General features: G+C 39.2%; 2 protein-coding genes across 2 annotated transcripts; both read right to left on the bottom strand.

Moving 5' to 3' along the window:
* Positions 1-506: 506 nt before the first annotated feature.
* Positions 507-1537, bottom strand: LOC122642119 (GATA transcription factor 4-like). The gene is made up of 2 exons (XM_043835541.1): positions 1246-1537; positions 507-1140 (listed from the first exon to the last, which is right to left on the bottom strand). The coding sequence occupies exons 1-2, from the start codon at positions 1507-1509 to the stop codon at positions 532-534; spliced, it is 873 nt and encodes a 290-aa protein (XP_043691476.1). The 5' UTR covers positions 1510-1537; the 3' UTR covers positions 507-531.
* Positions 1538-5871: 4334 nt separating this feature from the next.
* Positions 5872-14891, bottom strand: LOC122650949 (protein NONRESPONDING TO OXYLIPINS 2, mitochondrial-like). The gene is made up of 3 exons (XM_043844335.1): positions 14634-14891; positions 14408-14526; positions 5872-6029 (listed from the first exon to the last, which is right to left on the bottom strand). Exons 1-3 carry the CDS (start codon positions 14813-14815, stop codon positions 6004-6006), a joined length of 327 nt encoding a protein of 108 aa, XP_043700270.1. The 5' UTR covers positions 14816-14891; the 3' UTR covers positions 5872-6003.
* Positions 14892-16160: the final 1269 nt, after the last annotated feature.

Genomic DNA, 16160 nt, shown 5'->3' with positions numbered 1-16160 from the left:
TAGTATATTAATCTTTCTCACCTTCCCATGTTCGATTTCCATCTCCCTTCTTCTTCTTTTTTAAATTTTGTTTCTCTGTGTTCCCTACTTCAGAGTTTAAACACTCCTTCCTTCCCATTGGTTATACCTGCTTCCCCCCATGACTCATGAATCATTAATTCATTATTCATGAACCCCCTTCTCTCTCTTGCTCTCTGTTTGAGAATATTCGGAAATGACCCTTATTCTGCAACCTATCATGTGGAACGCCACCGTCAGTCACACAAAACATCACCATCATGTACCCAGTCCTCTCACAACAGAAATGAATTTCAAACTTTCTCCATAAAAGAAAGAAAAAACTCCAACTTTGGATTCTTTCATTTGCTGCTTTAGTGAGACTAATTAGAAGTCTTGAGCAGTTAAGAAGTACAGAAAACACAGAAAAATTTCATGAATTAAGAAAGATGAAAAGAGTAGAAATCCTAAACACAGACACATGTGGGGATTGTGAGACTGAAAGAGCTGAGTATCTGGGACCCCCAAGCAACGTCAGCAAACCTTGTAGAGTAACTGCTGCTGGTTGTGGTTTTGGTGGTGGTGGTTGCCACTCTCTTGCTGCCAGTGAATCTCCTTCTGACTCCGCAGCTCCATCACCTTCCGGTGTGAGTTCGAATGTTGAGTCAGCACGAATGTTGGGCTTGCAGCTGGGCGGTACTCCGGGACCAGCCGACCCGACTTGTAACGTACGCCGCATGCGTTGCATAGCGTCTTAGGTCCCAGTGGTCCCGTGCGCCACTGTGGTGTCTTCTCCGATGCGCAGTGCATGCACTTCCGCAGTTCCCCTGGGGATGACGGAGACGATTGCTTTCCCACCATCACTGACGCACTCCTCGACGAGCCCTCTCTCTTCCTTGCCGTTCTACTGCTACTAATGTTGTTCATATGCTTATACTTGCCCGTGAATAGATTTTCGTACTCAGGCATGGAGGTCCAGCTATTGTGCGTCGAAGCCACCCTGGAGCGCTTGCCCCTTGTCTTGCCGGGAACTGATGCTTCCGGCCGAAAATTCGTAGTTTCTACGATTTCGTTCAGAGAAAAGTCGGTGAAGGAGTCGTCCACGAACTTCGAAAGCCATTCTAGCTCCGCAACATCATCGCTCTGCAACGACAATCACAAAAAAGAGAGAAAGCAAAATCGTCAATTAGTGAGGATGAATATGAGTTTTGAATATGGGGTGATGGTGGTAGTGGTGTTTATACATACAGAAACACAAAAATCGTCAGTGAAGTTATTGGATCGGTTGGAGTTGGAGCTGGAGTCGTTGCGTTTGACGGTAATGGGTGATGGGCGATTACCGACGAGACTTTCAGGCGGAGGGAGGTGATGGTTGTGGTGGTGGAGGTCGGAGTCGGCGATGGGAGTGGAGGAGGAGGAGTAAAAGATTTCATCGTTGGAGAAGTTGAGGAGGTCGTCGATGTGGAAGAAATCATTGGGGGGTTGTCCGTACATATCCATCTCCATCTCCATCTCCAGCGGGGTGAACTGAAAAAGTCACCTCTGCGCAATTCTCTCTCAGCTCTCAGCTTCGTTGGGGTTCAAAGAAGCAAAACAGATGGGAGGGTTGAGCATTCATTCGTTCATTCATACTCTCAATACATAGATTTCAAAGGTGGCTTGCCCATGCAGTCAGTGAGTGAGTGAGAGAAAGAGAGAGAGAGAGATTGATTTTATCTTTTATTTTTTAATAATAAATTAAATAGGAGTAAGAGAGGCGAAGTTCACGAGAAATATACATACTCTAACTTGTTTACTTTTTATTGAGAGGATAAAAATTCTAAGAACATGGGCTCCTCAATGGTGGCCCATCCAATATCCATCCACCACGTAAAACCGGTATTAACCAAGAGAAGCGAGAGAGGGTAATTTAATCATTCAGGTTAAAGGCTAGTCGGGGGCATATTTGTCCAAGGAGAAGTTCAGTGCCCACTGTCGGGGGGGGGGGGGAATTTGGGGATCCACGTGTACGCACAAAGTTGACCTCAAAAAGTTGGACAGCTGGATCACATTCCCCGTCAGCTCTCGTCATACGGATGGGAAACTAAAAGGAGTTGTCATAGTCATATGTGAAGTGAAGTGTGAAGGGTTGCATACTCTGATTAGGTGGGGGTAATTATGATTAAGCCCTCGAAGTTATTTCAAATTGAATGGGAAATTACGAATTAGCGAGAGATTTGGCGAAGAACCCTCTCTAATCACGTGACCATGATGCCCATCCCCATGGGGTTATATGACCCCATGAGACTTTGGGACTCGGGAGAAGATTATTTATGATCCCGATAGAAAGCAAACAGCATGCACGTGCATGCGTCATGTGCTCATTAAACAAACTTCTCATTGTTACTAACCCAACCCCCCCTTAATTAATTAATTACTTAATTAAATCTCTGAAACTTTGTAAAAAAGAACAGATTAGTACAAAAGTATATGTACCAACACATGCAAGGAAGTGGAAAAAGATCATTTCCAACTCCAATTCTTCTCCAATCATCCATTTAATAGCGGGGAGGAATTTTGACATGCATCCGTATTATTGACAGGTATTAAGATACGTGTCCTACATGGGATTCCTTTCTCTCAAACGTCAGATTGGAATCTATTCGAACCAATCAGCAAGTGTGATATTTCTGTAATTTCCATTTGAGTTTTAAACGCTCAATCCAAATAGCTTAACCTCTAAGTGTCGGCACTGGCCAATAGGAAGATAATGGACACGTGTCCGTTTTCACCTTTTGTTATCAACTCTGACGGTGAGCCAGCCAGTCTGGACTCTAGAAGTCTGCTCGGTGGATTCAACTCATTCAACCCCATGAAATCCATTTAAATGAAAGAAGAGGGTGCTTGTGGTCCTTGGGGGAGGGGAGAAGTTCACATGGGTTGCGTCACTAGTGGGACTGAAGCCTGAGCCCTGAGGTTGAGGTGAGGAGGATTGCGGCTGTTGCAATCAATCCCATCTCTCCCAAGGTTTTAAATAATAGGGGCACTGATCTTTGTGCCGCAGTGATAGGCTGCATCCAGGCACATGGGAGTAGGTGCAATGATCACTCTGTCCCCTGCACAGGTTGCCCATGTGTCTGGGCACAGCCTACGCTGTGGCACAGAGAACATTCTCCCTAAATAATAATATATAAATGTGTCAAAAATTGAAATTGGCCATGTAAAATTGGGCCAAATCAAACTGAAAAAGAATTGTTTCGTTTTGATTTTATGAGAAGAATTTTTTTTCTTAGTTAGGTTTGATTTTGATTTCAAAATTTTTAAGGTTTTGGAGTTCGATTAGAATTGAATTGAACTAGATTTCATAAAATGATCATCACAATGGCAGTTGACAATTGGTGACACCTCTAACACCAATTGTTTCCGTTTAAACCTAGAGAGTGGTGTTGTTGCATGTGACTATGTGAGTCTATGACTAGCAATGACACCATAGGATGATAGAAGTGGGTGGTGGTACACCATGTTTTCATATGCTGTCATGCGCACCACATTGTCTCACCTTAAACTAATGAAGAAACCATTCTATTCTCACACTATCCCTGTTTTTTTTAACGCCTTTGTCACCTTCTCTGCCTCGTTGAGCATCTCTCTCCTCATGCTCTCACTCTAAGATCAAGATGGGCTCTTTGTCTCGCCTCAAAAGAGCTTCCCTTATTACAATATCCTTTCACTTGAAGGGATGAGTCCGTTGTTGATAATTATCACAATGCTAAAATCTCTAATCCATATCAATGGTATTTTACTTCAATGAGGAGAGAATTTTTCTTTCCAATAGTGGAATTAAGCTAAATCCGTTCATCTATTTATTGTTATTTTTCCCTAATTCATAAATGCTAATATAGGACCTAAATTGAATTAAAACCTGTAAATAAATCATCACCCATTAGGGTGTTATCTGAACGGAGATAGGAACGTAGTAGAAGAGGATCTCGTACTAGTTTGGTTATAAGTTTCACGAACTCGAACAATCTCCTTCACGATTTTTGAGTATCTTGTTAGGTTTCTTCACAGAGAACTCCACACCAAAAATCTTTTGGAAGAGATGAAATCCCACAGAGAACACAAGTACTTGGAGAGTTAAAAAAGAGGGAAAATTTGGTTTCCAGTATATTAGCCTTAGGGTTAAAGGTCCTCTATATATAACCAAAACCTTAAGGCCCCCTCCCCTTTTTAGACTCACACTAAGAATCAAACACAAGAGAGGGGGGGGGGAGAGAGAGTCAGCCCCTTGTGGGCATGCATGGAACGGGCCCAAGGCCCAAATCCGTTTTACAAAACTGAACAAGGAATTAAATATAAAACTGAACCGAGTCTATTTGGTTTTGGTTTTTAAAATGTGTTTCTATTCTTGGTTCGGAATGGTTTTGATTTATGCATTTTGTATCTTGAACTGAACCAAATAATTGAAACCAAACTAATTGACACCCTTAATATTAAAAAGCGGATAGAGTGGATCGTGGTTCAGAATGGTCCAAGTTAATTATATTTCGATCAAGATCACTTCTTAATAGGTCAAAAAAAAAAAAAAAAAAAAGAGGCTAGTGAATTGCACTTGTTCATCGCCTACCCCCATCCCCCATCCGAGGTGTTGCTACAACTCACCGCCACATTATGTCATGTAGCTTCACCTCTCCTATTGTTATAGTCCACTTTGAGATATCATTGTTACTCACCAAATCTAAAGCGAAAAAACACCCGCTTCTTTCCAGACTTGCACTTTTTCATCGCCTGAACCATCTGCAATCTCTAACATCCCCCTATCCCTCTTGCTTGAGGTCCAACAATACATACCTCCACTTGGTTCTACACTCCTTGCAAGTCTGTACAGATTCCCTTCTTTGCATCACAATCATGGCCCCTCAAGAAACCCTGAGAACTCTAACTTCAAATGAACATCTAAAATCTCTCGAATCCAATGTTCCCAGTAAAATCAGATTCTTCCATAGATCTGGCACATGTCTCTCTCTCTGGTCAAAGTTCACACAATCCCATCAAATATGTGAATCCTTATGGTCCAATTGGAAAGGATAAAATATTTCATATTAAACCAATTGAAAGGAAATTTTCCTTCGGTGTTCACCAATGCTCCATTTGGTGATGAGGCAAAAAAAGGAAACTGAAGTTACATTAAATCAATACTAAAGTGGAAGTTTTAATAACAATTACCTCACATGATGATATAATTAACTTCAAAACATACCAAATACTATTATTAAATTTCACTTTACATTGCAATCAAATTCTTTCATTTAAAAAATAAAATAAATTGATTATTAGAAAAGATATTTACCAAATCTGAAAAGAGTTTAACCGTAAATTACACAATCATGATTACAAATTTTTCCATTTTTTTTCCCTCTTAACAAATTATTACACTTTTCCCAAAAATTCAAAGAATTCGAAGAAAGCATGATCAATACAGTGTGCTCATGAGCAATGGTATAGAAGAACCCAAATCACCACACTTCGTACCTAGGTTGTTCACCCCCCTAGCCTTATGTTTGGTATGCATTCTCAGAATAGATTCTAAGTCTAGAACACAATCTGAAATCTCTCTATTTTTTCCCTGCCAGAGAATCTTTTCCGAGAATGCACCAAACATAGCCTTAATTTGTACATAACAAACCATCCGGCTGTGCTAAAGGCCTGCCATGAAGCTTACATTACACACGAAAGGGAGAGGGAGAGAGAGAGAGAAGAGAGAGAGAGAGAGAGAGAGAGAGCAGCAACAAAGCAATTGAATATAAATTGCACACCTTTGTGAACAGACGTTTGGCCATAACCAGACAACACCACCTCTTCTTCTTTTATCAAAAAAAATTTAATCACAGTTAGTTGGGAAAAATCAAAAATATTTTTACCGCTCTGTATAATTTCCAAATCAATATCATTGAGTAAGAATTACAACAGCCTGTGTCTCTGAATGCAAGAAGATAGATGTTGTCAAAATGTGATCTGCTTACACTGTCACCTTGGAACGGATAGACCGAGCTCTAATGCCAATATCAAAGAAAACTTAAATCAGATATTGTAACAAGGGAAGGAAATTTAAAATTCATATGCTACCTAAATCACATTATTGCCAATTCATTATAGCAACATGGGTGGTTCAGACTAATAAGCAATACAAGAACAAGGATTAGCCAATGAAAACTCCCTGGTTAGCATTCTTGTAATTTGTCTTCAAGATTCATAAGAAAATATAAACAAATAAATTTGATGGGATAAACAAATGAGGGTTTACAACACCACAATTCTCAGCTGATATGCGAATAAGCATGTTTTACATAACAGGAGCCCACCTTCTAAAAAGTATGAAGCAAAACGATTCACGTACCATCAATTCCATCTGAGAAAAGGAGCAATTTCTGTTACCATATTATAGCTATTGTTAATTTATTACTATTAATCTACATATGAGTACAACTAGCAGCAATAGAATATGCAAAAACTCAAGACTTAAATTGGCATATTCAATAATCTGGTGTTCCCAATTCATCCCTCTTTCCAAGATTGGGAATGTTAACAAGGCATAGTACTTGTAGAACTCCATGCCATAAATGTCAAGTTGGTAGAGCAGCCCATGGAAATATTACTGTCCAAACATCTGGATGCCTACAATGTAGAAAATAGTTCAACTTTTGGGACTGGAACATCTGGTCAGTGTGATCTGGGAACTCTACAAGGTGACAATCAATTAATGTTACTAATCTTGCTATTACTAACCTAGAAGATATCTTCAGACAAATTTCTCTTCTTGTTGTGTTCTATAGTTTTTCTTTTGGGGGTTGACAAAGCATTAAAGCTTAGGGCAAGTGCCACCATATCATGATTTTGTAATTTGTGTTTCCATACGCGAGGTAGAAACAACAAGAAATCAAGTAAAAAACCAGAAGTAGATATGCACAAATTTAGAAATGATTTCCACTGCCCCTTTTCTTTTGTTTCATAAGATGCCCCTCTGGCTTCTGTCATCAATCTCTAAAGACAAAATTTTCATGGTATATTTAGGCACTGATATATTTCAATCGTCAAGGATAATTTGGAAATATGACATAAGTTTCTTCAATCTTAAAATGCACACACACACGAGAGTTAATCAATATCAAGAAAAACAAGGGGAACCTTGTCCACTATTATATCTGAATGTGTGAAATTAAACAAATACTGAAAAAAACAAGACTTCTCATGACTTAGGATTGTATTTTTCAATAGGCAAAAACTATTCTTTTAGTTTTGCACGAGGCTAGATGGAAATTTGGCAGCTTTTCTTGGCTGTTTTCCTCCATACCAATCAGATGATCAAATGGAAATGTGCAATGGGGGGGGGGATAAATGATATCTTTTCTGCCAATTTGTTTTTTCTTTGCAAACAGCCAGGGCTTTTTGGCATACATGGCCAAGGCAAGGAGTTTCCAGTGTCAGATAACTGACAACAAAGATACATCATAAACTTTTGATCATAAAAATATACAAAAAATACTTTGAAGGTGCATGCCAGAACAAAAGGGCATAGATCTTACAATTAGGAATAATTATGGATTAAGATTAATACTTTTCCTAAAGAAGGAGCTTTAGTATTGACCAAGAGAAAATAATATATACAAATAAGAATAGAATAGCACAAGATGAACGTCACTTTTTCTACAAAAAAGAAACAATTTCCACATCTCAAATTTAAAAGAACATATAGGTACATTCACATAAATTTTGAAAACTGAAACATAGATAATTAATGAATTGAAAAATGCAGAGTGGTACTACATTCACATCTTTATGTACTTTTTGGATCAGTATGTAACTAGTTTGACTGTTAATGGTGTTCGTACTTGATGATGCTGGGAATCATAGTTCGCAGGTCAAAGCCCAGTTTATTTCTTTCAAGCATTGGAAGATTCATGTGCCTGCAGGAACCAAATATCTCTAGTTGGTCTCAAGAGCTGAGCGAAAGTTGTGATGTCTCATATAAACAAAAGAAACCATCCCATCACTTCCCCTTTTATTAAGGCAATTCAAAGCATCTAGTTTTATATATTTACTGCATATTACAACAAAGAATTCCTTGACGATGCATTTATAATAATATCATGTCTTCATGGGATCAATCTTTGGATGGAAATGCAGAACCTGAGGATGATTTCTTTTACATGTAAAGCTGGGAAGTTATTTTTTCTCAAACCAGAGAATAACTAATGATTGACAACCCATTAATACATTTTTACCAAACCTAATCTCTTAACAGTCATAAAATGTGATCAAACAAGACTCCTCATAGAGAGAGGGGGAAAAAAAACACAGAAAAAGGCACCCCACAAACATAGTAGTTCTGATTGACAACGTAATCATTTTATAGATTTGTACACATATACTTCCAGCCTTGAGCACATTATAGGTCAAAAGGTGATTGGAATTGTCAACACTAGATTCCATTCACTTGGGAATTATTTTATGCTGCCATGTGTCTGAGACTCTTTCTTGTATTAATTTTTCCTCAATTAAAAAAGTCCACTTTAGAATTGGTTTTGATGAATATGGCAGGAAAAAAGCAGCTAAATGTCAATGCACCACATGAACATGGTTGTCTCTTCTGTAGGAGGCCAGTGGGTTTTGAACCAGTGTTGTCAACTAGCACACTGCCATAAGCAGACCAGTTTGCACTCAATAGATATCCACTACATTGTCAATTTCTAGGATACATAGTATGCATCTTAAATTTAATGTGAGACAGGAAGGCTCACTCGTTCCTCCCACTCTCCCCACCTCCTCCCTCCCCCAAAAAAAATTATTTATGGTGGCTGGCACCCAAGAGTAATATTATACAAGCCACTCTTAAATTGTGTCCACTAAATGACAAAGCCATAACCAAAGAATGAGATAGTATAAAGAACTAAGCCAGAAGCTGAAGTACTTGGTAGTCAGTTCAGCAGGACTCTTCATAAGTTATCTACTGAAAGAGAGTATCTTTGACCAAGTAAATAACCTCTAGTAATGAGTTTCTGCATCAAGATTAAGGAAATGGCTTAACAGTAGAAACTAAAATCATAACCTGATGATGGATTCCTCCCTCCCTCTTTTTTTTCCTCCCCTCACCCCCCCCCCCCCGCGTGGGGCAGGAGGTAGGAGTATTCAATCAGGAGGACACCAACTACATGAAAAAGAAAGGAAAGAGAGAGAAGGTACAACTATTCACCAGAAACCAACTCCCAAAACAGAACTAGACTTCAGAGCTACATTCATGCACCATAGAATCCCAGAAGTACACCACTGCACACAGCCATACATGAATAAATTTGCATTGCATATATAGAACAATTATCCTCTGCTATTAAAGAGACGGTCTACACTGGCCATTTTTCAATTTACACATGTTCATTCAATGACCCAAAACCAACCAAGAGGCTACTGTTGAATAGACCAACTCAACTCAACTCAACACAACACAACACAATGAAGCCTTCAATGGAACGAACAACGAAACTTTATGAAAGATTTTTCGTACACGTTCACTTACATCACATACACCAGTGCTCTCTGAACCTTATCTTAAGCACTGAACAATGCAGCATTTGCTCATCATTCAGGAACATTTTTCAGCTGATTTCAGTTTCCATTGAAAGTTGCCATTGGGTAAACTGGGTTCTAAGGGGCCTTTTATAGATGATTAACCAAACACTACTAGAAGAGAGGGGGAAGCATACCAGAAGGTGATACAACTGCAGAAGCAAACAAGGCCAACCAGCTAAATGAATCCAGTTACAACCATAGAATATATGGACAGGCCACTTTATGCTACTGGAGATATTGGCTAACATAGGCAATTGCCTCCCACATCTAGTGTTAGCTAACTCATCATCTAGTGGAATACTCCATTTAAGTTGCCAATGAAAGGTAAACTTACTGCTACTGCCGGAATCCAAGGTCTCCAAAATCACAGGAATAATCCCTAAGGTGCATTTATTAGAAAATGACATCCAGCCGATAACCGCATAACGCTTCCACCTTAAGCTATGATATCCATGAAATGCCAATAAATTAAGGATGACAAGGAAGGTTCTAGTCGCCACATTTTTTTTTGAATCCCTAGGACGAATAGAACCCACACAATGAGCATATTTTGATCACTATCTCTAGAGAAACTGCACAAACTCGATGAGCCTGCATTGCCAATAGAATAGCAGTTGAGATGAGGTTAATGGAGTCCATCAGCTAAAGGAGGAGCCCAACGTCCAAAAAATTTTCCCCCCTGTTGGGCTTTTGGGGGACGAAGATCATCCGACGCTTTATTGCTGATGAAATTATGCGTGAATCGTGATAGATATTTGCCTTGAAATATATCAAAAGTTGATAGACTTGACAATGGTGGAGTCATTAACAGCCTAAGGATATTGAATAGAGTCTAAAAACCTAGTATTCCTTATGTAGTCCTAGATAGGTAGGAGACCTACTAGGAGCCAGATAACAGGATCAATAGCAAAAAGGGTTGCTGGTTCGAATGGACAACACTAGGTTTTAGGTTAATTCTAGGGTTTAGGATGGGAATTTGGGAATGGATCTTATATGGCTTTAATATGCAGGTCTAGGAGGTCATTATGGGATAAAAATAATTGGATTTGGTTAAGTTTAAAATTCTGCAATTCTGGACAGAATTGAGTTGCAGGTTTTGGGCTTTAATGGAGTGGAATAATGGAGGGGATAGAGTGGGAGTTATGAGCTGGATTTTGGATCGAGTGTGGGGGTTGTAGGCTAGAAGTTTGGTTTGGAATTGATGGATAGATCTGAAATTATGAAGGAGTCCTAGTTAAGGTAGGAGTTGTAGGTTTAATAGAAATTAGGGTTTGATGGATGGAGGGGGGTGTGGATTAGGTTAGAGGATGAAGAGGGGAAGAATATATGTAGGGAACTAAGATTACTTACTGGTTTGATCACCTTCAAAGGCAGCAGCAGCAGCAGCAGCTTGTAGAAGCTCGACAGAAGAAGAAGAAGAAGAACCTCCCGGTACTGGACAGACGCAAGGAGTCGCAGGAGTCCACCCACCCTATCCACCTTGAGATCCACAAGGATATACACTCACAAAGAGCAGCAGCAATGGCAGCAAGCATAAAGCTAATTTTTATTAATCAAATTCGTATGTAATGCTGGCCTCCCTTACAAAATTATATAGAAGACTCAAAAATAGACTTAGACACTAAAAAGGAATGGCCTAACCCTATCCCTAACCAATTAGGTAACTTAAACCAACTAGGAAACTAAAATACTAAAACAAATAGACTCAAAACATGGCTGGACTTATAGGGTCTTAATCCAACCCAACTTACATCACATGACCACTTAAGTTGTCACATGACCACTTAACCAAGTCACATGATCACTTAAATTGAACCAATTGGATGCAACCAATTTGAACCGGTTCAATTAAAAAACATAAAAATAAACTAAGTATTGGGCTAATCCCGTATGCAACCTATATACCCATATTTTAGGCCCCATAAAAGTGGCCTATTACATTAGAAACCTATGGGATCAAAGGCCCAACATGTATGTAACCCAACCCTAGACTTATTCCCAATGAAACAAGCCCTATTTGGTGATGAATCTGCATCAATTCCTCTCCGTCCCAAGAGCTCCATTAGGTCTATCTGGCTTTCCCCAATAACAATAGGAAACTACTGCAAACTCCACAGAAGACAAGAATCTCCAGAGAAAACACCCAAGAAAGTTGGAAAAAAGGCGTGGGAAGCAAATATGGATCTTCACTTCAAACTGGCAATAGATGAACAGATGATCAAGAGTTTTACTTTCAACTTAATGCATTAATATGAAGAAGTAATGTCCATTTTTTTTAATGTTTATAAAAATGGATTATAGTGGTCAAATTCTTTCAAGATAGGACTATAGTTGTCAAATTTGCAAATTATTAGGCAGAACCAAATAATATGAATAGTTCAACCGAATCCAAACTTTCCTAAAGATTCGGAAATGGCACGAATTCTTGATATTACACGAATAATTCGTTATATCGCATTATACGGTCATAAAAATCGTTCGAGAAACCCGAGCCCTTTCTTCCGCCGCTGTGATTTATTCTCCCCTGTTCAAGTACCACCCCACCCAGCCCTCTCTCTCTCTCTCTCTCTCCCCCGCTTGATCCTCGAGTTCAGGGGTTCATTCTGTCCTTGATGCTTGTAAATAGAAGAGGGAAATAGAAGAGAAAGAAGAAGAAGAAGAAAGAAAAGAAGAAAGTGAGGGAAAAGCTGGACTGTCCAATAATTGAGAGAGGCCAGCAATAATCATTAATATAAAGGGGTCTTTACAGGGGTAAAACAGGGAATGAAAATGAGGGGAAACAAGCCTAGCGCCATATGGCTGATGCTATTCTCGAGACAGGGACATTCCCATTTTACCCTTCACAAGATACTTCTAACAATGCTCTTCAAGCCTCGATTTATGCCCTTTCCCTCTCTCTGCTTCAGAAGTGAAAATGCTCTCTCTTCCTCCCTCTCTATTTTGTCTCTCTCATGCAAACCCTCTCTCTTGTCTAAGTTCTAACACACTCACTCTGCTGTGAAAGAAAGGAGAATTGCAGAAGTAATATAGGAGGAGAAGAAGAAGAAGAAGAAAAAGAACAAGAAGACAAAGAAAGAAAAGGGACTGCCGAGGAAGATGGGTAACTGCCTTAGTTGTCACGGCATGTAAGCTAGCCAAGGCGTTGGAGGGGGCCTGGATGGCTGGATGTAAGGAGACACCAACAAGGTGACCAAGGCGCTCAAGGTTTTTTGACAGTTTGGCTTCAAATAGTTCTGGTAGGAGATTCCTAAATCTCTCTCACAATTTTTTCAACGGTACTGTTCTTTTTAATCTGTTTCATTTATAGAAATTGTAAGTCCTTGACTTAAGTGATAATGATTTCTTCAGCTTACTTCCTCTTGAGATTGATCTTCCCTCACTTAAGCATCTTCACATTTCAGAGAATCTGTTTGAGGATGCCATTGATAATAGGATCTGCTATATCTTGACCCGAATTCAAGTTCCTAATCTCTCCATGGACTACTTCTTTGGAAATTTTCCTCTTGGTTTTGGTAATTGTAGTTCGTTACAAAATCTGTCTCAACTCAAATTATCTCTCTGGGAGTTTGCCTCAGGATTTATTTTTTTAGGCAATGCTGAGGAAATTGTATCTTCAAGATAACAAGAATTCTGCGTCTCAAAGCTATGGGATTGGCACCATGACAAACCTCATCGAATTGGATATCTCCTTTAATAACTTATCTCGACCATTCCCAGATATTTCCAGTAAACTTCAAGAGCTAGAACACTTTCCAGCCCTTTCAAATGAATTTGATAATGGTGTACCCATTTACTTGTCAAATTCTCCAACCCTCTCACTTAATCTGAGAAACAATTTGTTAACTGGTTGAATCATACAAATGACTGAGCTTGGTTGTTTGTTAAAACCCCAATATCCTGCTTTTTATTAAAAGGTTGTGATTACTTGATGGGTATGGAGGGAATAGTGTCTAACTAGATTACTCGAGTGATTTCAATTGTTGAGTGCAGCCAGGTGACTATATTTTGGGTTCTTGAATTGCAATCATATGGATGACTGTGGAACTTGATTTCAGATCTTGAGTTACCATTCTAAATAATTGAAATTGATTATAGTGATAGAAACCCAATTTTTCTTCTTTATTTTGCATTTATTTACATAAATCTTTGGCTATCAGTGGTGTGAAATATTGACTTCTGAAATTAATGGTGAAACTGATGAATATGTGCATGTCACTTGTATGTTATGCTCATAATTATTGACAGATAATGTGAATTTGGTACAGCAAATAATAAAGATGAACATCCAAATTTTTTACCCAAATTTTATATAGGTAAACAAATAATTCCCGAATTAATCCCAATACAAATTTATTTTAAGCATGTTTTTTCCCCTCTCTCTCTCTCTCTGAAACAAATTATTCCTGATCTAACGCCTTCCAAATAATTACTGAATCTGAAATTTTCAACTATGATGTGACAAACGGTGACTTTTCTTAGTGGTGATCTCACATGCTAAGGCTTTCTAGATTATATTATGAGAGATATGAGATTTGGGTTGGCAATTAGAATCCCCGAAGTTGGTGTAGAAATGTTCTGTTCATCATATTCAAAACTAAGTCGTAATAATTCGAAACAGATAAAAGAGTCAAAGAAAGCCAACAAAAGGTTGAGAGATCTCAGTTCTAGTTTGAATAAACTTTTGCTTCAGCACACGTCAAAGCATAAAAAACGATTAATTTTTGTATTAAAGCATGGTTATAGAAGCAGCTACTCACACGGAAAAACAAAAAACATTAGGGTCCGGGAGAGGTACGGCAGAGGGTACCCTGTGAGAGAGCGCGGCAGCACCTCGAGTTCGAGCTCAGACATGATGTAAGCCTCGCAACGGCGACAGCACTGTGGAGAGGCAACAAAGAATGCGCGCATCCAAGTTCCGCTGGTGATCTATTGGACACAAACCATTGACAGACCACAATTAGCAAAGACACCAAACAGATCAAAATATAATCAAATAGATACAGAAGAACTATCAAGTACAACTTTTGAGTGACCTATTCAACAAGGAGAAATGACGACTAGGAGCCGTGCAGTTGGATCGACTTGAAAGAGGAACACTTGAAGATGGTGCTGTTGCAGACCCATCAAACGAAGGTGTTCGAATTTTCGATTTAACGGCTGACTTGAGGGGCGAAAGAGCCGTTCTTCTGATGAATCTGCTACAGGCCGACGCCATGACAAAGAGACGGTCAAAAGTTCAATGCCAGTGCAATTGCAGGATTTGGTTGCCGTTTAGGGTTTAAAGGTTGGGGTTTAAACTTTAAAACCTTAAAACTCAAGCAAACCAACCGTTTCTTTCCCCATTTTGAGTACTAGGGCTGCAAACCTGCAACACGGTCGGGTTGGGCCGGGTTTTCTAAAATCCCAGCCCAACCTTGAGTTCCCTTAGCTAGAGTCAGCCCGGCCTGGCCCGACCCTAACTTGGGTCATGAAAAATTCAATTCTGACCCACCCTTAGGGCTTGGCTGGGCGAACCCTGATTGACCTTGATCATAGGGAGGGGGAAGGGAAATGCTAGAGTTGGGCTAGGCTGAGGAGGAGGAGGAGGAGGAGGAGGAGGAGGAAGAAGAAGAAGAAGAAGTCAGGCAGAGCTGGGCCGGGCCAGGCCAGGCTCAGCCTGAGTTCCATAAGTTTTGTGTTGTGAGAGGTTCCTTAATCATCTCCTGCAGTTTTTGGGGCACATTCCAGACCTGCACGTTAGTCCATCCATAAGTATTAATAGTTTGTAAACCTTAAGGACGTGTTTGGTTGGAGGTGTCGTAGGAGCCGGATTCTTAAAATGGATCGGATTCTTAAGAATCTGGTTCATGTGGATTTGGATCCTGATAAAAAACCTGTTTGGCTACCCAAAATCTGTCAGGTGGAATCCAGTTGAAAAACTGTTTGGTTGCCCTGGTTCTGTCAAGTGGAATCCAGCTGAATCCATATATAAGACTGTTTGGTTACCCTGAGTCTGACAGTTGGATTCTTCCTGAATCCATATTCAAAATTGTTTGGTTACCCATGAATCCATTAGTTGGATTCTACTTGAAATAACTTTTAATTTTAATTTTTTTTTAAATACAACATATGCATAAATTTAATGATAATTTATTTTTAAAAAAGATAAAAAAAAATTGTAAGTGGTGACATGACACTTCAATATGTGATCTTTCCCAAATTTTTTTGTATCCATACTAATATAAAAATCTGTAGTAAGTGGTGATATGGTATTTCAAGTCCACAAAACGCATGGATAATAAGTCACAGCCAAATATGGAATACATTGTAGTGAATTGAAGTACATACATATGAGAGATCATCTTCTAAAAATACATCACTTGTTAAGATCTAATGTTTTTATAGCATCAAGTATCTCCTCCAACGTCTTTGTATGCTGCTCACATAATCTTGTTTGTTGTTTTGAATCTTTGATTTTACTAGTAAGGATTCTCTCCAGATTTTCTTTGGATTGACTTGAAGTTGGTAGGATGGTTGGTTCATGTTTGTCAGTATTCCTCGCTTGCTTGTCTGAGGAGGAT

This window comes from Telopea speciosissima, chromosome 1 (assembly GCF_018873765.1).
Source record: "Telopea speciosissima isolate NSW1024214 ecotype Mountain lineage chromosome 1, Tspe_v1, whole genome shotgun sequence".
Taxonomy (NCBI): domain Eukaryota; kingdom Viridiplantae; phylum Streptophyta; class Magnoliopsida; order Proteales; family Proteaceae; genus Telopea; species Telopea speciosissima.
This window is presented reverse-complemented; position numbering and strand designations above follow the sequence as displayed.